General features: G+C 42.9%; 2 protein-coding genes across 5 annotated transcripts; one reads left to right on the forward strand and one right to left on the reverse strand.

Moving 5' to 3' along the window:
* The first annotated feature begins 108 nt into the window (after positions 1–108).
* LOC101802015 (galectin-related protein A) lies at positions 109–6,273 on the forward strand. 3 transcript variants are annotated; one of them, XM_027459589.3, is made up of 5 exons: positions 128–224; positions 873–984; positions 3,788–3,876; positions 4,583–4,757; positions 5,140–6,273. In XM_027459589.3, the coding sequence occupies exons 1-5, from the start codon at positions 202–204 to the stop codon at positions 5,281–5,283; spliced, it is 543 nt and encodes a 180-aa protein (XP_027315390.2). In that variant the 5' UTR covers positions 128–201; the 3' UTR covers positions 5,284–6,273. The 3 variants fall into 3 exon arrangements, with proteins under 3 accessions (XP_071894994.1, XP_027315390.2, XP_071894993.1); XM_072038892.1 differs by having other exon boundaries at positions 140–224; positions 909–984; XM_072038893.1 differs by lacking the exon at positions 873–984 and having other exon boundaries at positions 109–224.
* Positions 6,274–6,530: 257 nt separating this feature from the next.
* On the reverse strand, positions 6,531–21,327 carry PLEK2 (pleckstrin 2). 2 transcript variants are annotated; one of them, XM_072038887.1, is made up of 11 exons: positions 20,146–21,327; positions 17,647–17,692; positions 16,536–16,736; positions 13,854–14,018; positions 12,675–12,856; positions 11,867–11,958; positions 11,346–11,533; positions 10,835–10,936; positions 9,829–9,912; positions 8,430–8,508; positions 6,531–7,600 (listed from the first exon to the last, which is right to left on the reverse strand). In XM_072038887.1, the coding sequence occupies exons 3-11, from the start codon at positions 16,581–16,583 to the stop codon at positions 7,473–7,475; spliced, it is 1,068 nt and encodes a 355-aa protein (XP_071894988.1). In that variant the 5' UTR covers positions 16,584–16,736; positions 17,647–17,692; positions 20,146–21,327; the 3' UTR covers positions 6,531–7,472. The 2 variants fall into 2 exon arrangements, 1 of the variants encoding a protein (XP_071894988.1); XR_011809720.1 differs by lacking the exon at positions 20,146–21,327 and adding an exon at positions 9,665–9,726 and having other exon boundaries at positions 7,464–7,600; positions 16,536–17,692.
* Between the last annotated feature and the right edge of the window lie 129 nt (positions 21,328–21,456).

Here is a 21,456-nt window from a genome sequence, read left to right on the forward strand (position 1 = left end):
TCGCCCCCTCCAGTGACCACGCCCGCACGCCCGCCTCTCGTGTTGCTCCGGCCGCTCGTGGCTCTGATTGGCTGCCGCGCGAAGCTCCGCCCCCTCCTGAGCGCGGGCTCCTGACGGGCAGCGCTGAGGGGATGGGGGGGGTCTGGGCGCGCTCTGTGCCTGTGTGTGTCGTGTACACCTGCACGCGGTATCTACGGCTGTATGCACACAAATATGAGAGAGAGGTATACTTACAGGGGTGTATATATATATACAGAGCGTAAATACTGCAATTTGTCTTCATAAGCACATCACAGAGTCCCAGAATATACATGTAAACATAGATATGATTTGATACCATTTCTGTCCTCTCTCAAAGGGCTGAATACATAGCATATACCCCTATGCAAAGAGAATGGGAGAGAGAGGTATACATGCAGAGGTATATTCACATGTGTGTGTATATATATATTTACCCCTTGATTATGTTTATACACTTACACATATATCCCACTTTCTATACAGGTGATATGATATATATATATATACACATCCCTTTAAGAACGGAGGGAAGAGGCATAAAAATGCATTTTATAAAAAGACACAATGCATTAAATGTATGTAAATAAATAAATACAGTGTCTTGTACACGCGTGAATTACTGTGTTCCTCTAAGGCGCACACCCGGCCCCCCCATGCAGGGCGGCAGGGTGCCGCAGGGGCTCCCCACCCTCTCACCCACACAGCCTGGGTGTTTCTGAGCATCCCAGGGGGACACGAGGGGCACAACCAGGCACGGGGGCCGTGACTCAGCTGCTTGGCTGGGTGGCGTCCAGGCGCTGCTCGGCAGAGATAACCACCACCACCACCCCACATCCTCCCTTTATTCCAAGCTTTTTGTTTGTTTGCGTCCTCACACGAAACAAAAGCTCCTCCGGGGACTCCTGCAGTGGAGGCCAGTGTGCATCCAGAGCAGTGATGACAGAGAAGGAGAGGTGTCCCAAAGTAAGTGAGCGAGGGGGTCCCCAGGGGCTACTGAACGGAAAATATGGGAAGGGGGCCATGTCCCCATGCACGCGCTGGGACTCACCTGCACAGCCCACAAGGTGCTGCAGGAGCTTGTAGCACTACCAGCCATGGGGTCCTGAGTATTTCTGACCTGTGCTGTTGTCTCAGTATCATCTGAGGGTTGGCACATGGGTAGTCATGCCTCTGAGCTTGTTTCAGCTGTGATGGAAAAGCTGGAAGTGTTGAAACCATGCAGTTGTGGTTTGATCTATTCAGTTATGATTCTATATGCGTTTATTGACTGTACTTCCTATGGTGCAGAACTACACAAACTATTTCTTGACCTACACCAAAGATGGTTAAGGGGCTGGAGTACCTCTAGTATGAAGACAGGCTGAGGGAGTTGGGCTTGTTCAGCCTGGAAAAGAGAAGGCTCCAGGGAGACCTCATTGCAGTTTTTCAGTACCTAAAGGGGGCGTACAGGAAAGCTGGATGGGCACTCTTTGTCAGGGATAGGACTGGGGGGAATGGTTTTAAACTAAAAAAGGGTAGATTTAGGTTAGACATTAGGAAGGAATTCTTTACTATGAGGGTGGTGAGGCACTGCAACAGGTTACCCAGAGAAGCTGTGGATGCCCCATCCCTGGAAGTACGTAAGGCCAGATCGGACGGGGCTTGGAGCAACCTGGTCTAGTGGAAGGTGTCCCTGCCCATGGCAGGGGGGGGTGGAATTAGATGGTCTTTTAAGGTCCCTTCCAACCCAAACCATTCTGATTCTATGATTTATCCAATTTGATTTTGGGTGTCTCCTTACAGCCAGACTCCTTGTTTGAGGAGCTGTTTCCTCACGTCATGTCAGGTGGCTGATGCTTTGCTTTTGTTATGAGGTTTACAACATACCTGCTGGAGTTACCTGCCCAGTTCTGCAAGAGTGAATGTACATCGTTAACAATGATCAGTAGAGCTGTCATTTCTGAAGGGATTTTTCTTTAATTTCTTCTTACATTGGTGTTTTTAGGAGTTAGGGGTGCATTAATATGTCTGTGATGTGGTAAAAGTTGGCTGGATATAAACATCTAGGAGGGAAAAATTGTTTAATGTCATCTTCAAAGAAGATATAATTAGTATATTGAAATTAGGAAGTGGTGTATAAGTGAAACATTTTTCATCTTGAATTTGTGTTCGCATTAAGTAAGCTGGCATCCAGTAATTTAGAAATCTAACAGTTTTGAATTCTAATGTATTACATTCTAACATATTTTCCAATCATCTGAATTTCAAAATATGTACGAAATATCCATAGCAATGTACGCTTGAATGGAAACCCATAGGTTTCCATGCTAATGTAGTGCTTGTAATAGCCAAACTACTAAATGAAACACATACTGTGCAGTTCTTCTAGCAAAAAAAGTCTGAAGTTTTTCTTTGGGACACTGGAAGGATAAGGCACTTTTTATCTGTGGCAGTGTCTGTCGTGCGCTGGCTTGGACAATTATCAGTGTTATGCAAACCGCTATTAACACTCAGTGTTTCACAGCAGCTTCTCTCCGACAACGATGCATTTGGAGTGATTACATGCCACAGCATAGTATGAAGAATGCCCCTACTATTTGGTTCCAAAATCTCTCTTACTTTTCCATGCTAACCATTGCCTCTGTTAGTTTCTCCACTGACCCTCAAAGCAGTGAGAGAATTACTTGAAAAATGTAGCTCTGGTCTTCCAGTGGAGTTTTCAACTACAGAAACAGGAGAAAAGTAGATCACCAAAAAGTGATGGTATTTTAAAGGTACTTAAAGGCACATCAGGATCTACCTCTGATAAATACAAAGAAGAAATGGAACCTCTGACTAAATACAAGGAAGCAGTGTGAACTGCTTAAACTGACCTTTACTCCATCCCAACCCATTCCGTGCACTGTGAGCGTATGGAGATTGACCTCCGCTTGCTGGCTCTGCCTTAGCGCCCCTCAGCCTACCTCCTGCTCCCGACAGCAAAAAGCCAGTGCATCTCTGCCAAATCATGTCTTGTGTGGCATGGCCACAAGAAGGTGACAGCCAGGGAGGATTAGCTACCTCAAGATGACAGCCAGGGATGATTAGCATGGGGCACTGTGTTAGCTGGTACCAGTGTGGTTGGGATCAGGAAGAGGAGACAGTGATGGTGTTTCTGTCCAAACACAGAGTTTGTGGTGGCTTTATGTCCTGGCAGAGGACAGAGACAATCCGACCTGGTGTGAAGCCTTTTGATACCAAGTTAACCTATCAACGTTTGTTAACAAATTTGAGCTGACAGAGTAAATTCACACTCTGTGTGAATGGCCTGCATCATGCTGCTTCAGAGCTTTTAATCTGCTCTGTGGAGCACTGTCATGACCTGATTTTCTGTGTCATTAGACTGTTGTGTCATATCACTGGGTTGTCTGAGGTGTGGCTCCTGTCACTTGAGGCACAAGGGTCACCTTGACAATGGTGCTGATCACATCTGCCCAGGCAGTCCCAGCAGTACTGACTGACCACGCGTGCCTATCAGGTATGGCACAGGTACTGCGGCCCTTCGGCCCTCCGTCACACACCCTCCACCAGGGTCGATGGTCCTGGCAGTCAGCCACCAGGCCAGCATCAGTCACCGTGTTCACGTCAGCCCTCCTGTTTGCCTACAATACCAGAACTGACAGACTTCATACTAAAAGCATAAAAAGTACTTCAGGGGGGAGATATTTTAAAACGCTCTTTATATATAAAAATGCAATCAAGCTATCAGAGGTAATCTACTGCACATCGTTTCCCCTCTCCCCTGTAGGTGGAGCAGTATGTTGGTGAAATTAAAGGTGGACTGAGACCTGCCATGAGAATCACTGTCATAGGGATGGTACCTTCCAATCCCAAGAGGTAGGTGGGGGTCACCTGTTCTCATATGCCCTCCTGCATGCCTTAAATTCAGTTTTCTTGAGTGTCTGTGCTCTTTGGGATGAAGAAAGACATACAGATTCATAATTTACGTCTCTATTTTTTCTGCTCTTAAATTGAGAATGTTGAGAAATGATTCACTATTTGGACTTTCTGACTGTTCCACCAGCATTTTCTACTCCTTGACTTTATCTAAATATGAACTAGAGGGGGGTGAACAAGTGGCATTCCTCTTCCAGGAACAGGTGCAATTCAGAATCCATATCTAGGCTGACTGCTGGTGGCTGGAATCAACACCACTTAAAAAATTAGTGGTTTTGGGACAGGAATTGTAGGTCCATTGCTCTGTTTAGTCTAGATGACAGCAACTGTGCTATCATTACACTTTTTTTTGCATCTTTGGCAATCACAAATTGGAATTGTTATCCACAAATATTTGTTTCATTTCAATCACAAGAGAGGGAAAGCAAAATAAGAAGCCACTAGCGTCCTACTGGAAACTGGAAGAGAAACAAAGAATGTCTTGTTCTCAGCCCTTTCTGCAGCTTCTAAGCCTGTGCACAGTCCCTGTAGGAGTCCCACATTTTGGTGTGAAAATCAACAGCTGCCTCTAGTCCTTATAAGCATCTGCATGTTCCCCATGTCCTTTTACAATTCTGAAATCCACAGTCATTTAACTGTTTTCTAGCTTTTCAGTGACTCTGCTCTGTGATCCAGTGGATGCAAACAAAGATGTCGGGATGCTATTTACAGTTAACTTTAGTGACAAATCCATCACCCGAAACGCACGAATTGCTGGGAAGTGGGGAATAGAAGAGAAGAATATTCCCTACTTTCCATTTACAGCAGGGGACACATTTAAGGTAATTTTTGGGGTATTATGCATAGGGTGGAGAAAAGAAGAAGAGCAGGGCTGAAGACTATGTGTATCACCTTAAATTGCTAGCTTTTGAAATTGCCAGGTTAAGAACCTTGGCATACTAGTCTAGTATGGCACGGAGAACAACAGTTCAAGCCCTCACAGGAGACATGCATTTCTTTCTCTAGTTTTACTGAGAGAACTTCCTATAAAGAGTTTAATAGTATTATCTCAGCATAGAGTAGGTTATTTATCATGGGCATTTTAAAAGAATTGGTATACTTTGTGTTTCACTGTCACTATTGCATGGGGTTTCTAAGGTCATGCTGTTGAAATCAGCTTTGCTGCTGGCCTCTAAAGCCCTCCCCTGTCGTTTTGCGTTGCAGATGGAGTTCTTATGTGAACACCAGCAAATACGGGTCTTGCTTGATGGACGGCAGCTCTGTGACTTCACTCACCGCATTCAGCCCTTGAACTTGGTGAAGGCTTTGCAGATCACAGGGGATGTCAAGCTTACCAAAGTGGCTTGAATGAACAGCGACCACAATATCAGCATGGGACAGAGAAAAATGTACTTTCCCCTATCAACCTCATGGTTGATTCTGTTGAACTGGAACTGTGTCTTTTTCATTTGCTGATATGTTTGAAATACACTTTTTTTTTTTCTAATACATGCTCAAACATTGCAGATATGGCTGGTCCAGATAGATCAGAGGGCCTCTGCTGAGGTACTGTGTCAGTATCTCAAACTGCTAGACTTACGATGCTATGCAGTATCCAGTATCTTCGTGGTTCCCTCATGCCCCAGACATGGAGCTCAATCCTTTGTTGTGGCCTGGATGTTACCCTTGTCACTAGAACTGGGCACTGTGCAGGTACTGAGAATGAGAAAAGGGAATTGGGATACTTCCTTGTGAGTGAACAAGCGAGTCTGGAGAGCCCCAGTGAGTCTCAGATTATCAGGAGAGAACTGCTTGTCCGGGAAGCTCTGCTCAATCAGCATGAGCTCTATGTGGTTCCTAGTAGGGAGCAATAAATGTCTTACCACCATCCCTGTCTCTTGCAGGTAGAGTTCTCAGGGACTGAAAAGTTTCAACAGTTGTAGATTTAACAATCTTCTCTGAACCAGCCCTCTGAAATTATACCTGTAGCTGAAATTGCATTGCCCATTTCTGCATCTGATTAAAACTGCATCTTTACTGGCAAATTTCTTTAGCAGCTTTGTTAAATATTTGAAGGCAAATGAGCGTTATGCTGTGATTTCATTGCTGTATATTTATAAAAGAGTCCCAAATATGTGACTGTTAAAATACCGTAGCCGCTGGCTTTGTCTCTGTTTTGATTGCTTGGTAATAACACAGGAAGAAGTAAAAAATCTCTTCATAAGAGATTTTTTATTTTTTAAATACATAACTCAGAAGGCAAAAAATCTGTAAAAAGATGGTTCTATGGATAGAGGGCTACCAAATTTCTCTCTGACTTTATGGAAGATATATAGCATGCTGTCTCCAGAGTGGTTTTGGGGACCACAGAGTCTGTCACATAAAGGTACTCAGACAATAGAAGAATTTTGTAAAAATAGAACATTAGCAGGCTGATCAGATGTTTCAGTCATCTCATACATTCCATTCTACTCTGGCTCTGTGGACAATGTCTCACTTCCCATATTATTCTAAGTTTAAGGTGTATGAAACCATTATGATCATATACTCCAACTGAGAAAAATTATGTCTGAAGAGGACAGGAGACTCAAATGCATTGAACTTTTTTTTAATATATGTTTAATGATATCAGCGTCAAGCTTGGTAGACAAATAATTGAAAATTAAATTGCTTAAAGTAAAAAAAAAAAAAAAAAAAAAAGGGCAATAATGAGAATTCCTATTAGAGTTCTCAGTCCCCATGGTGCTCCACATAAATGGATTCATGGTGATAAACACGAGGAAGTCTTGCTTTTAGGGCTGAGTGATTTTTTCCACTACAGTCAGCACCAGCCATTGTCTGGAATAACTGCCACTGATCTGATACTCAGGATCATGTAATACCATGGGTTATTAACAGCACAAGAATAATGTATGTACTGGAGATGAGAATCCTTTGGTCTTTTCTGGCATAACAGAGAGGCAAACAGTAGAGCAGACAGATGGACAAAGAGCCCCCCAGTCTGTTTCCCAGTAGCAATTATCCCAGCACGTAATTGTGACTTAGCACAGAATTCTTTCACAGCATATCAGGCAGTCTCAGACACCAGGACCTTTCAGACTATGACGCTGTTCACACACCTTGATTCAATCCACGTGAAATAACTAAGTTTATGAGCCCCTTTATAAAGGGGAAAGGAGGAAGACATTTCTGCTTTAGAATAAAGCACAACCTGGATCTGTCAGATATAGACTGAATACTTGTACAAGAGATTCCTTTTTCTTCCATCTTGGAATAGTATATCTCATTGTTTCCTTGTAAAACATCATTTGTCTGTAGCCACCTGTCGTCCTTTGTCTCTTGGTTAGACGGTAAATTCCTGGTGGAGAATTATTCCAGATCTGCGTGACTCCTAAGCACCTACAATTCTGGTCTGTCAGGAATTTGCTAGGTGTTATGGAACTACAAATAACAAAAATAAAATGCCAAAGTAAAAAAAAAAAAAAAAAAGCCAGACAAAGGAAACAGGAAACTAGGTCACAAGTGTGACTTTTCCTTTGCCACTGAGTCCACCTTACTCATGTCAGTGGTTTGATTGCCTCAATCCATTGTGTTCGCTCTGCCTTTGAGCTGGCCTGGATATAATAATGAATGTCATTTTTGGTGATGATTTTGAAAAGGTTGCCTTGTACATTGCCCTTCACTCCTGCAGAGAGAAAAATGTGACAGATCAGGAAAGTGCACTGAGAGCTGCTTTGCAGTAGGTAGGATCTTACTGGAGTTGTACACTGGAGAGATGAGCTCTCCACCAGTTTGTGCAACAGGTTAGATTTGTTCCTGCCCATCTCTGGGTTCCTGTTAGTAAGGAGCTGCATTGTTCTTCATGGCCCTCCATCCTGGACAGCATCTTTTTTAAGGCTCTGTCTCTGTCTTCAGAAAGATATTCCCTATTTGTGATCCACACATTGTGCTTACAATAAAATAAACTGTTTTAATAGCAGAAACACTTACTTGTGAGGTTGAGGTTCTAGACAAATGCTTAAGCTAAGCTTATTCTCTAGCAGAATTGATTTTTATATTGCTGTCTTTAGGTCTCCCCTACATCTGGATTCTAGGGGATCCAAATGAGAGTACATACATGTGGAGAGGACACATGAATAAAGGACAGCATCAGGGGTGCCTCAAGACTTTGAGTTCAACAACACCCAAAAAGGCATTTCCTCTTTGGCTGTTAACTCCGAAATATTAATCTATATCTTGAGACTTTCTGAGGGGTCACCTGACTAAGAACAGTGTATTAAAAAAAAAAAAAAAAGGAAACTCAGGATATCCAGAAGTAACTCTAAAAAAATTCCTTTATGGGACAGCCCATCAGTGTGGGGATGTCTGATGACATAACTTCTCTCACTTGCAAAGGAGAAGAAAAGCTAACCCACTCATTTGTACACCAAGCCATAAACACAAACCCACTCACAAAGACTGTGTTATTATAGCATAGGTATATAAGTAGCAAAGTCTAGAGGCTTATGCTTTACCTGCTGGGACTCCATTGTCCTCCAGAGCTGAGACAAGACAGCCACGAAGAGAAAATCCACCTACTGGCTTGTTTTCTTCCTGCAAAGAAAAGGGAAATGAGGCTTAGCTGCAAAATATCATAATTGGAATAATTTCCCAGACCACCCCAATTATTTTTATGAAGGTGGAGAAGTAATGCCAGTCTTTCTGGATACAAAACATCCAAGTCACAGAAGTCAGAACATGTAATTAAATGTATTACTATTTCGTTTGTGCCTCAGACGTTTCTTTGATGTTATCTGGAAAGGGTGGAGACCAATTAAAAGCACAAAAGGTAGGCTAACAATCACATTTCAAACTTATGCACAGTTTTATCAATAACAACCCATATTAAATATATGTATATACACATACACACTTCTGCAAGTTTTTAGCTTGCAACTATTCACTGAGCCTGTATGGAAAAAATCTGACCATTTTCACTAGTAGGCTGGCTCTTGCGTCTGAGCTCCAGACTCCAAAGTTCAAGTTTCTAGCATTACAAGGGCAAGTTACAATGCAAAACAAAACAAAAAATCCCAACAATAACAAAAACCCAAGCCCAAACCCCAAACCAAAAGAGACCCCACACACAAACAAAATAAAAAAACAAAACCCACGCAAAGAAACAGGCAACAAAACATGAACCAGACTCATAATTTCTTTTCACTGTTATGCTGTTTGTGTTTTCTTTAAAAATTACATGAAACATTGCTGTAACATATTCATCTTAGTGGCCTCTTGGGCTCTGCAGTTAACCCCGTGCATCGGGGGCTGATGGATTCACATGCCCTTCTGGCTCACTCTCGTTGTGATGGGTTATATCCCAGAATGACAAACTCTACTGTTCCTTGAGCACATTTAAATCTGAGTGCCAGAAATTCCTGTAAATATTTTGGGATCAACGAGACCCCATTCAGTGTTGTAAAAAGAACACAGGAACTCCTAATAGCAGAATCACTGTCAAGTGATGGATGGAATGTCAGCCCAGAAACACCACAGCCCAGGAAGAACCCCTGCAGGATTGTGGTCCCAGACTGTGTGGGTACAAGCAAAAAAGGAACCCAGTACTGTATGAGCTGCTGCAGGGAAAGTTAACATTCCAGCCAGACCCAGTACAAACCCCTAAACTGCTGCTCCACAGCTAAGGAAAGGGAATCTCAGTGAGGAAATGATAGGCAGGGAACACAGGGATAGAAAATCATACAAGGACAACCTCCTAGAGTAAGGCCAGAGAGGTCTTATTTCCCAGGACATCAACAGAGGAATCCAGGAGATCTGGGAGAGAGAAACATTTATAGCATGACTGTGTTGTCTTTTCATTATAATATTTAGGTCTGGAAGAGGATTTCTGAGGGTACCAACTCCACACTCACATACCTTAGTGGGGTCATAGTAGTGCAAGAAAGCGGGCTCAGCTCTCAAAACAAATTTCCTCACCTTCCAGTTTTTCCTCTTGTGTCCCTGCAAAATGGAAGAATTAATGTTAACACCAGTAAATACCTCCTGCAATTGTCACTTTCCTGCAGGCTCTATGGAAGGCCTAAGTAGGTACTGAAAATAGAAGTTTTGCAGACAACAGAGAAAAAAAAATCTGTCATCTTAATAACTCCCAGGATTTTCTGCCTAACATCCTTCTTCATAGATTGATAATTTTTTAGTCTCTCCTTTCTTGTACTGAAAAACCACAGTTCTTCATACAAAGATCCAGAATAAAAATGTGATCATGCAAGGCATGCAGGTTTCCTTCTGCAGCTGGCTGTGTTATGCTGTGAACCAATGTGATTGATCCTCATCTTGCTTGTGGCAAGGGCCTAAAACTAAGTGTCGTAGTCTAAGAGTTGGAATCCTGTAAGCAATTACCACTGACAGGTTAATTACACTTGAAGAAAACAGGACTCACCCCCAGCAGAGCATCTGTGCGTGCATGAGTGACTGTCCACAAATTAATGCCTACTTCATGCAAAAAAAAATCTTCCCAGCCTTGAAATTTGGCCATGGCCAGCAGAACATCATAGCTGCTTGCACAATCCCAATGGGATAGGTGTGATCAGAAGGACAGGGGATCCACTTGGTGTGAATATAACAGCTCCGGTGGAGTATGTGTGGGACTTTTGTTTTCAGTATTATTTTATACCTTTCAGTACGCACTCAATATATACAGAACATCCAATGAATTCTGCAGTAGCAGCAGTTTCCATAGCTCACATCCTTACAGCCACACACTCTTCACTTCATGATCTCTGATAACCATGTTGATGGGCAATTTAAGTCTGCTGTGCACAACTCCCCAGCCATGCCTGTGTAACTCTCATTCACTCTCCCTGCAGCCATAAGAGCTGTCATTTTTCTTGCTTCACAGTGAAGGTTCAAAGACTGTATTTACCTGTTTCACTAAGAATCCTTGCTTCACAATCATGCCACTTAATTCAGAGATGTTAAATTGTAGCTCTTCCTTGGAGCTGAGCATTTTCTTACTGCTCTCAGCCTGCAAACACAGAAAAGATGGCTCCAATTTTATTTTTAATCTTAAGGACAAAGTTCTGCATTTGATTTTCCTTGAGCTGTTTTTAGTGTTTTTTTTTCCCCCAAGTGAATTCTCTATGGCCTCTGTTAAATGCAGACACAGCAGTGCCAAGGGCTACTTTTTTTAATGCCAAATTACCTTATTTGTACATCCTTCCACATCCATGTAGATTATTATTATTATTTTTACAGCAAAAGTACAAGCACTAACACTACTGAAAGCCCAGAGCAGCCCCTTTAGTGCTTGTTTTCACAGCTTACATATTTTGCCTTTGTGTGCGTGCTGTGTGTGTCCTGCTTCAGCACTGCCTCAAACGAAATGCATGACCACAGACAGAGGAGCTGCCTCTGCTGGCAGCCACACCACTTACAAACATGTACAGCGCGGTGGAGTCGTCGAGGAACTGCTCCGAGAGGTCGCTGTAGCGCATGGCCTCAATGCTGCGGGTTCCCACGGGCTTGGTGAAGTTCTCCTCCATCAACATGGAGGCCAAGGTGACGGCCTCAAACCGTGACACAGCAAAGTTGTTGGAGATGAGCCAGTCCACCAGGGCAGAGCCTGCAGGGAGAAAGGCAGCTCTCAGACCAAGGCAACCCACTCTTCCAAGGTGAGACTAATGTCTCCTGCCATAACAGGCCTTCCTTTGACAAAACACTTTGGCACCATCACAAAGGCTGTCAGTGAAGTGCAAGGTTGACTGAAAGAGTGGGGTCCTATGTATGCTTCCATATATCCACAGAGCAAGAAAGAAAGGTGTTGGAGAATTCAGCTGCACCAGTACTTTCCAGTGGGCCATAACTGATCCCACCATCAAGCCAGTGCAGTGGCTCCCTTGTCCCGGCAATGTGGCATGTCAGATGTGAGGAAGTCCTTTGTCTGCGGCAGGCATACCTGTGAAGGTCTCTTTGTATCTGTTGCCTTGCTCCAAGTTGCGGGTCAGCTTAATTCCAGTACTGCTGTCACGCATTTTATCCACTATGTGGCTGTAGAAGAGTACACAGGACAATGTCACTTTAACAGAAAGTCAGGCAGAAATTGTCACATGCTTCTGTCAGTGCCCAGGATGTCCTAATGATTACCAGCATAAATCCTGGAAACAATCTGGATTAGTTTAGTCCTGAGTTTGTTGTAGGAAGACTTTATTCTCCCAATGCACAACACTAAAAAAGACGCCTCATGATGTATCTTTTATTTTAAAGCACTTCAAATTGGGCTGCAGTCAGACTCCTTTAACCATCTCAACACAAATCAAATTCATATCATTTTCCTATTTCTTAATAGAAGTTCTCATTTAACATGATGCACCCTAGAAATCCTAGCCTGGATTCTGGCCGTCAGCTTTGAAAGCTCACCAACATGGCACGCAGTTATTACAGTCTTGTTGTGACCTTACAACTTGCAAGGTAATGCATCTCCTCAGTCAGAACACCTCTGCAGCTGGCTAGCTGCCTTCAAGCCAGCAGTGGCGTGCCTGTGCAGAGCCCCTAGACACCCAAAAATGAGGGTCAGGAAAAAAAATGCATTCCTGTGCCCTGACAAAAGTGTGTGCAAATCCCGGACAGAGCAGCCAGTATAGAGGCTCCTGGCCATGAAGGAGCAGATCTGTGCAGAGAGAAGTTTCCCTTGACCCTCCCCATCCAGCAGCTCAGGTACTTTTCAGACTACAGCAACAGTGGAAGATGAAACTAGAAGCACTTACTGCAGGCTGATATTCTCCAGCAGTTTGAAAGAATTCTTCATTCTGTGAAGCTCTTGCACCTGCACTGGGTGACCAGCATGAATGGCTCCAGTGATGTCCAAAGCCCAAGAATCTCGCTCCTCTCTTGAGCAACATTCAAGGAAATAGTCTGTGTTGGTTTTTGTCCTTAGTTTGATGAGTAGCTGTGGAGAGAGAAGTGCAAAGCAGTAATAATATTTAGCATCAGTAATAACATTTAGCTCTTGCCCTCCACTCGCATTTTGCTTCTTTCACCACTAGCCCAAGTGACAAATTAGTGGGATATGGCATCCCTCTGGGGTAATACTGGCCTGAAGGATGCTGGATACAGCTCATTTTTTTGGGGAGATTCTTTTATCCTTAGATCCCTGGGTTTTTGGTTACAAGCACGGTTTGTATATATGGAGATAGTAATTCTTGAAAGAGAGCACACTGCCCAGAAACGGGATGACACAGGAGCGTGCTGCTGACTGTGGGGTTTTCACATCCAGATCTCTTGCTTATCAACAATGAAACTCTCACTAGGCTCATTCTTCCATGAGATGTACTGAAATAGTCAGCAATTTACATAGTCATTTCCCTTCTGGCTCTTCTGAGGGGAAGTCTGCATGACTGCTGCCCATGGCTGAGTGGAAAAGCCCAGGAGGCACTTTCCTTTCCAAAGCCTTTTTGCTGCAAACTTTCCACAGCAGTGAGGACCCACTGGGAAAGGAAAAGGGAGTCTGACCTGCCTGCCTGAGAGCCCTGTGTGAATACAGTGTTTACAGCCTCTACCACAGATGATAAGCTGTCTTTTCTCCCCATCCTTCTCAGGTTTAATTGAGCTGCTCGTGTCCCCTCTTCACATATTGTTGGGATGATGCATTTGCATTTATTCTTCCATGTGTGTGAGGCTTTTTTTTCCCTTTTTTCTTTTCTTTTTACTGGTGACTGCACCTCAGATTTCAGCACAGGGAATGACAAAGACACAACGAGGCAGTTAACTGCTAGTCCTGGTTACATTGACAAACAGCAGTTTCACTTTTAGTAAGGCCTACTTCTGGTACCACATGCCTCAGAGATGTAGTTATAGAAACCAAATAAATCAGGAGGAGAGGAAAATACAAGAGAGAAATTAGAAAGCGAGTGTCAGCAAGAAGGGATACATTTTTCTAGACATACCGGTCTGTTCTCATATTCCAAGCATGGACAAGTAATAGTGCAGCCATCCAAGAGGATCCTGCCCTTTGGAGAAGACTCCTTCTTGCCTCCTTCAAATTTATAGTACAGGAGCTTATCCTGAAGCAGAACGAACCACCTTACTTTCCAGTTATGAACGACATGTCCCTAGAAGGGAAGAAATGCACATATTAATACAAGCATTGAAAGACATGTGTTTTCTTTTTTGTTTTCATGTAAATACCATAAGCCAATAGGGAACCACATGAAAAGAAACATGAGAAGTCATCGTCAGTCCTGATTTCAGCTCTCCCTGAAATACACATCTTTAGCAATGAAATAATCCAGTTCCACCAGTGTAAAAACAGGAAGCAAGAACAGAAAGGTGCTTTGCTTTCTCCAGCAGAAACAACATTCTTGCTGGCAAGAATTGTTCCTTGCAAAAGCTCATAAGAATTATCTCAAAGAGCCGTCACTTGGGTGCGTGCCCGCCTGCTGACAGCAGCGGGCAGGAACAGGGCTAAATCTGAATTAGTGAGTGCGTCGGCGTGGTCGGCAGCTCTAGAAGACAAACCCTTTCTCTGCAGTGCCCTTGTTTTGTTCATTGTCATTTTGGTCGTGGCTGTAGGTGCCAAGTGGTCCAGAGAGTGCTTTGCTGTGTGACTTGGCTGTTCTTTACATCCCCTCCTGCTGCCAGCTGGTGCTTTATTTCTATCCTACCTACCTCCAGCTTCCTGGGCTAAAACGCTCCCTGTGCTACTGTTTTTTTGGCAAATACTCTCTTTAATGGCAAAAGACTGAGCAACGGCTGCTGTCAGGTACATCCTGGGTTATATGGAACAAAATACCTCTTCCTTCCCCTCCATAAACAGCCCCTGGCTGTCTTTCACCCAGCTGCATGGGAGAGCAAGCTGAGCGAGGGCTGGCTTCGACAGGCTCGGTCCTGTCCTACGGGGTCAGGTCCCGCCTCATGGTGCAGGAGCTGCCTTGTGTTCCTGCAGACGACGACGGGAGCATCACAGCCCGCAGGCAAAGCCTGGGCACAGGCAGCTCTGACACCTGGGAGAGGTGGGCATGGCTAGGAGGAAGGAACATGCAAGGTCCAGTCGTGGCAGGAATCAAAGCTCATTAACTTGCTATGAGTAAAGGGGAAAACCAGCAATTTCCACAGAAGTGGGGTAATGAGTCTCTAAAATCCAGGGCATGTTAGTTCTAACGTCTGCTAGTCTATACTCAACACAGTTAATCTAGCTTGGTTTTGTTCTTCCCTTCACCTTCCCCACTTTTTTACCTGATGCACACTCCCTTGTCCACTTCTCCTTTGCTACGGTTCTTTTCTTTCTTTCTCAGAGATTCCTTTTAGAACGTGACATTACCTTTTTTTCCTTCAATTTTACCTGTCACACATTGCACTTATACATTATAATACGTAATTCAGTCATTTATCATGGATTTATACTTCCTCCTTGCATCTGCTCTTCTTAAGAAATCCATTTCCTTTACTTGATCCCATCCCTTTACTTCCCCCCCCCCCCCCCCCCCCCCCCGGATATCATTCCCCCTCATTCTCCCTCAGTGTCCTTTATTCATCTCCTTTCTGGCCTCTTTTCTATCCAGCTGCACACCTTGGTGCTGGTGCACAGCCAGCCAGCAGTCACAGCTCAGCATGCTGACAACACCCGTTCCTCGGCTTCCCCTCTCCAATTTGGTAGTCACGTAAGAGACACAGAAGACGACTGTAGCCCAGAACCCAGAGCAGGAGCTGGGGCTGCTCTGCCCTCTCCGTGGAAGGGGCAGCAGGACATAGCTTGGATTTCCCGTGCCCCGCAGCTGTGAGCCCTGCCAGGAGAGCTCCTGACAAGAGTTACCGCCGCGGAAGCACCAGAAGCAGATACGTACTGTAGGAAAGCATTTCCCAAGGCGTGGCAAAGCTTTGAACAAACCTTTGAATTGCACTTCAAGTGCACAAAGACCATATTAGTCACTGAGGCGGACTTGGTACGGAAAGCTGCTCGTGCCCCCTGCACCATTGCCCTCTACTAACTGATTCGATCCCCTGAGGAGAAACGTCGGGAAAGGCTGAAAGCTGTCATGCTGTCTTTCAGTCAATTTCTCCACGTTTCAGCTGAAAATTTCTTACAGTGGAGCTTTTGGGGTGTGCAAGAAAAGTTGTATCAGATACATTTCCATATTCATATTGCTCTCACCCGCTTTAAAAAGAAAATCTCTTCCCCATCCTCTCACACACCCTGCTCAGCTGTCTGCTTAAGAAGGCACAAACTGTCCTGAGAGACTTTCCAAACATCTCCCCTCTGCCCACCCTCCTGTGGCCACTTTCCGTGGTGCCACGTAGCCTCTCGCCAGGTACTATTACTTTTGTGTGCGCTTTGCAGAGGTGTGCCCTAGGTGCAGATGTACCAGCTTTCCAAAAACTGAGGCAGCAACACTGATAGCTCGCTCACTTTCCTTTGGGCAAACGCCAACATGGGGAACTGGAGGGAGGGCAGGTAAAGCCTGGAGCTTCCTCCACAGGAGCCTGTAGGGATGTGGAGGAGCTCCTCAACCTGTGCTCAATGTGCTGCCTTGCCAAGAGCCCTGGCTCCATCAGGTCCCCTCTCAGGGGCTGTTTCCACCTTTGGAGAGCATCGCGCGCAGGAGCCCTCACGGCGCTGCCACAGCACCTACCCGTTTGACGAGGAAGCCCTCCTTCAGGACTCCAGCTGCCTCCTGCATCACGGCCAGCCGGCAGGAGAGATGAGCCCCCGCTGAGAAGAACCTGATCCCTGGCAGTCTGTCTCTCTGCACGTGAGGAGTTCAGGCAAGCTCATTTTTCTCCGCGACCCTCCTCCTGCGTGACGTACTCTCCCTTCCCTTTTTTCTCCCGCTCTGTGAGACATTAGTTAAACATTGAGCTGGCTCTGATACATTACCTGCCCTGCGGGGAGGAAAACAAAGGGAAGTCTAAAAAGGATCTCAAGGGGATTTAATAGAATTCAGTATAGTAAAAAAGCCACCCTTGAGTGAGTAAGCCAAGGTAAGCAACAGCTTCACGGTGACAAAAGAGGTGAGACACAGGAACTGCATGGGAGGGAGAAGCAGAGTTATAAAACTATCTCAGAAAAGTCCACTCTGGCATAAAATTTCTCATCTAATAAGCATATCTTCTAGGGGTTCTACAGGTCAGAACACCTTGAGTGTAACATACTAAATATTATAATTACAATGAGAATTTTACAAACCTTAAAATAATTTGATAGTAATTTATTTTACCAAAGAAGCCCGAATGTCTCCCAAAGCCCACTCTACTTTCAGTGATCCCTGGACACGTAAACCAAGATTCCCAGATATGCCTACTTCAACTGAATATCCTAAATCTCTACGTAAGCAACTACTTGGGTTTTTAGAAAAGTGGTTTGATGAATAAGCCCAGTGCAGGAACCTCTTGAAAATCTTGAGAGCTTTTGAAACAGTGCCTTTTCTGTGCCTGAATATGAGCTCGAGGTGTTTTTTTATTATTATTATTTTTATTTTTGAAAACCTCGGCCATGATAAATCTATTTGATAAGTCTTGAAGAAATAAGCCAGTGTTAGTAACTATTGCAGACAGAGCTGCTGTGCATAGTCTTTGCTGTATTGTTAGCATTCCATGACTTGCAGCCAATTTAAGGTGATATATGTGGATAAAGACTGTGATAAGAAAAATGACGTACAGTAAAACAAATAACAAAAGCACTTGTTGCTATGCACCCACAAAAAAAAAGAGTCCAGAGTTCTTAGGTAAGACAAGTTGACTCACGTATCTCAGTCTTTGCATACTGGATCAGATTACTGGTCATACTTTCCTGTATTGAGGAAAAGGAACAAGCAAATCATTACCTTATCTTTATATAATTTTTCTAATTTCTAAGGAGTAGGGAGGAAGAGTGAGATACCAAAAAAGGTATTCAAACATGACAACATGCTGGAGACTACCCAGAGAACAACTCTGCATAGATCACGAGAAATACAGTGTGTAACTGAAGACTTTTTTTTTTTTTTTAAATCTATTCCTATATAAACAGAGAATATGCTAGCTGAGGTTTCAGAAGCAGCCAACCCACAGGAAGTGCAGAGCTCCTGCTATACTCCCTTTGCCACTCTGGAAAAAGAAGGCAGGCCCATGACAAGCAGTTGTGTAAGTCAGTTCACATTTAGCTGGTTCTTCAGGCTGTTTGAACTGAGTTCAGTAAGCTTAAAAGGACACCTACAGGATTAGTTTTTCTTACAGGTACATCATGTTCTCAAATATAGCACTATAAATTTTCACACAGAAAAATATTTATTTTTTTATGACCTGAAATTAGAAAGTAACATTTTTATCTTTTTTTTTTTTTTAAAGAATGATCTGTCTCTGTGTATATGCATAAATGTATATACAAATAAAAGTATGTACAGAAGCGGAATCTTGGAATCAAAACTGAGGAAGTCAGAAAAAAAAAGTTTAGCTCACTGAATGCCCCATATATCAGAATTAAACTAATTCCTCTACAGACCTGCACTGCTCCACCACTGTTAAACTTCAGGTAATAACACATGAACAAGTCACAAAAGGAAGCACACAAGGACATGACCAATACTGAATCAAACAAAAAAAACCTTGAGTCAAAGTAGACAAGATACATTAACACCACATTTGTTTCCTAGACTGGCACACTTTATACAACCAGCTCTGGGAGTAGTGTTCCACTGCACTGTACTTGAGGTTTGACTTCACATTGCTTGGCTTGTTACTGCAGGCAATCCGTAACAAGGTGGGTCAGGTAATTCCATGCTAGTGAGGACAGGCAGAAGCTTGCAGGGGGCTCTCGCTCAGACAGTGATCTCAAAATTACACAATAACCAGCCCTGGTCGAAGATCTGAGCAAGTGAGCTTTTTTTTTTTTTTTTTTTTCTCCCCAGCATGCAGACCACCCACAACACTACAGAAGTTTCTTGGCAAAATTACTACTAGCAATGAAAAATTTTATTCTCAAACTGCTGGTGAATTTTGAAGCAAAATTTCCCTAGCTGGTCATTAAACAACAGGTTTTGTATCAGGTTTCTTTCTTTCTTTTTTAAATATAGATTCTTTTTTTTTTTTTAAATTCTGCAATGCTTCTAAGCATTCTTTCAATACTTGGGATTTTTGTAATGTACACATACCCACCCCCCATTCTATAGAGGTTATTCAAGGCTAACAAACTGCCCATATATTACTCTCTGAGGTTAAGTAAAAACAGATTTCTTGGCTTTGTAGGAAAAGGGTCATATACCGTCAAATGAGTCAGTAGCTTTGGTCTGTCATATTCAAGTATGTGCTGGGAAGGCAAGCTCTGGCTTTCAAGTCTTTTGGTAGAAAAGGATGTGCTTCAAACCATTTAAAGCTAGAGAGCTATAGAAAACTAAGTCTTTGGTGGGAATTTAAAACCACTGAGGAGGACTGTTTCATCAGATCCATTTTAACAGGGTATTTCCTAAATGCCAGCATAGTGTTTTAACAAAATAGTACAGCTGAGCAACTGACATTTTTTTTCCATTCAAAATGACCCCAAAATACTTTATGCAGTACAGAATTTGCATCAGCATGATTAGGAATAGCTATCTGTAGACTTCAGGACCACAGACGCAGGGTTAACTGGAAACACAGAGTGTGTTGTTTCATTACTCATACCTCCAGTTTAGTCCCCCACGAAGCTAACAATCCCTGATTAGGAGAACCTGCCCAAAGGACAATCCCCATTGCATGCTCTACAATTTCCATTAATATTATAATGTGAACAGCATCACATGGGGGATTACATATATTCAGCTTTTCCAAAACAGCTTCTTTAAATGTTAGGACTTTGCCCTCCAGTGTAGGACGCCATTAAACCCGTAGTTCCTTTAGGGGATTAGGGATGAACTAAGATGAAAACAAACCACATCAAAATAAAAACTAATGAAACATTTCTAGATATAAGTTAAAGACAAGCGTTCAAGGGTATTCTGATGTAAGAGCATTTTAAAGTTAACTGCAGAAAGGTGGCAATGTTTGAAAACAGCTGTTTAACTGTATTCCCTGGATCAAAGATTTATGAGAAGTTAAATACCAAAGTGCGGATCTGGCTACAGAGAACAACATGCCAATTCCACTGCCTCTTACTGACTCCACAAAGCTGTTCACACAAAACCTACTACATTTATTAAAATGCTTTGTAGGCAAACACAGTTCCAAGCACAGCAGACTGGCTTCGACAGAAGGTATCAGCTCAGTTTGTGCTAAGGACCCTTAACTCACAGTTCACAGGCTAGCAGTCCTTGCAAGCAGCCATCTCAGGGCTCCTTCTCCCAGCTACTGCAACACATGAGAAATATCCAGTTACTGACAGAAATGACGCTCCCCTATTAATGCACCAAGGCAGCTTTTAGAGACATTAATTGTAATCCCCTGGTAACAGTCTTAAGTAAAGAGCAAGACCGGCTCATTTTCAATGCCTTGCTTTACAGCATTATTTTGGCATACAGATAAGAGAGATGTTTTAGTTTTAAAAACTTTGTACTTTTGTCAGAGTATCCACATATTACATGAATGTTGAATGCAGGTCAATTCACTGTTTTGGTGAATTGGCCAAAATGGAAGAGATGTTCATAAAAATGAAACCGAAATTATCATTGGAAGAATACAGCTTCAAACCCTGACAAGGCTGTCATATGTAACTTCTAAAAATAAAATGATTTGATAAAGTAACCATAAAAAACACTTTGTGATGACATGCTCAGGTATTTTCCAACATTCTGCAAAGACTGGAAGTTACCTTTTTGGCTTTACATAGTAAAAGTTGGGCACATGAACTTTTCTGATAATCAAGCACATATTTCAATACACACACTTTGTGAATGTCTTTTCTAGCAACACCTTGTAGCAATGACATTGTATTACGGCAACATTAAGAATTCCTACTTTACTAGCAGCACAAAACATTAAGAAAAAGAGATAGGCAATATAGGCTATGACTGTGAAAAAGATAAATCCATTTAAAAATTCAGTAATTTGGAAAGCTTACTTAAAATAGAACTTCCTCAATTCCCACAGACAAGGACAAACAGGATTTTTTCACTGCAACATGGAAAGCAGATCTTGTTTCTCCTCCAGAGAAGATAAACTGGTTGTTTATAGAGTGAATAGCTCAGTCCAATGCAAACTAGATCTAGGGTAGACAGAACTGAAGGTCAAGCAACAGTGAGCTTGGAAGACAGCAATGTCTATTTTGAAGTATGAATAAATTAAAGCTCCTGCTATGTTCACATATAGGAGCAAAGTAACTATATGTAATTTTTCAACTATATTTATTGAAATTGTAACAAGTTATATTCAAAGCTACGTTCACAACTTACAAGTTCTGCATCCCTAAATACAGGAAAAAAAACACCAGAGGAGATATTCTTTTAAATAAATTTGCATCAACAAATTTCTAAGAAAAATATTGTTCCACTCATTCTTGCATTGATTTAAAACAACAAAAGAAAGCCCTTTTCGTTGTTAAAGGGGAGCTACTGACTGACTGATCATACTCTTCCAGGTTTTATTCATACCAATTTAAGCAATGTG

This window comes from Anas platyrhynchos, chromosome 5 (genome assembly GCF_047663525.1).
Source record: "Anas platyrhynchos isolate ZD024472 breed Pekin duck chromosome 5, IASCAAS_PekinDuck_T2T, whole genome shotgun sequence".
NCBI classification, from domain to species: domain Eukaryota; kingdom Metazoa; phylum Chordata; class Aves; order Anseriformes; family Anatidae; genus Anas; species Anas platyrhynchos.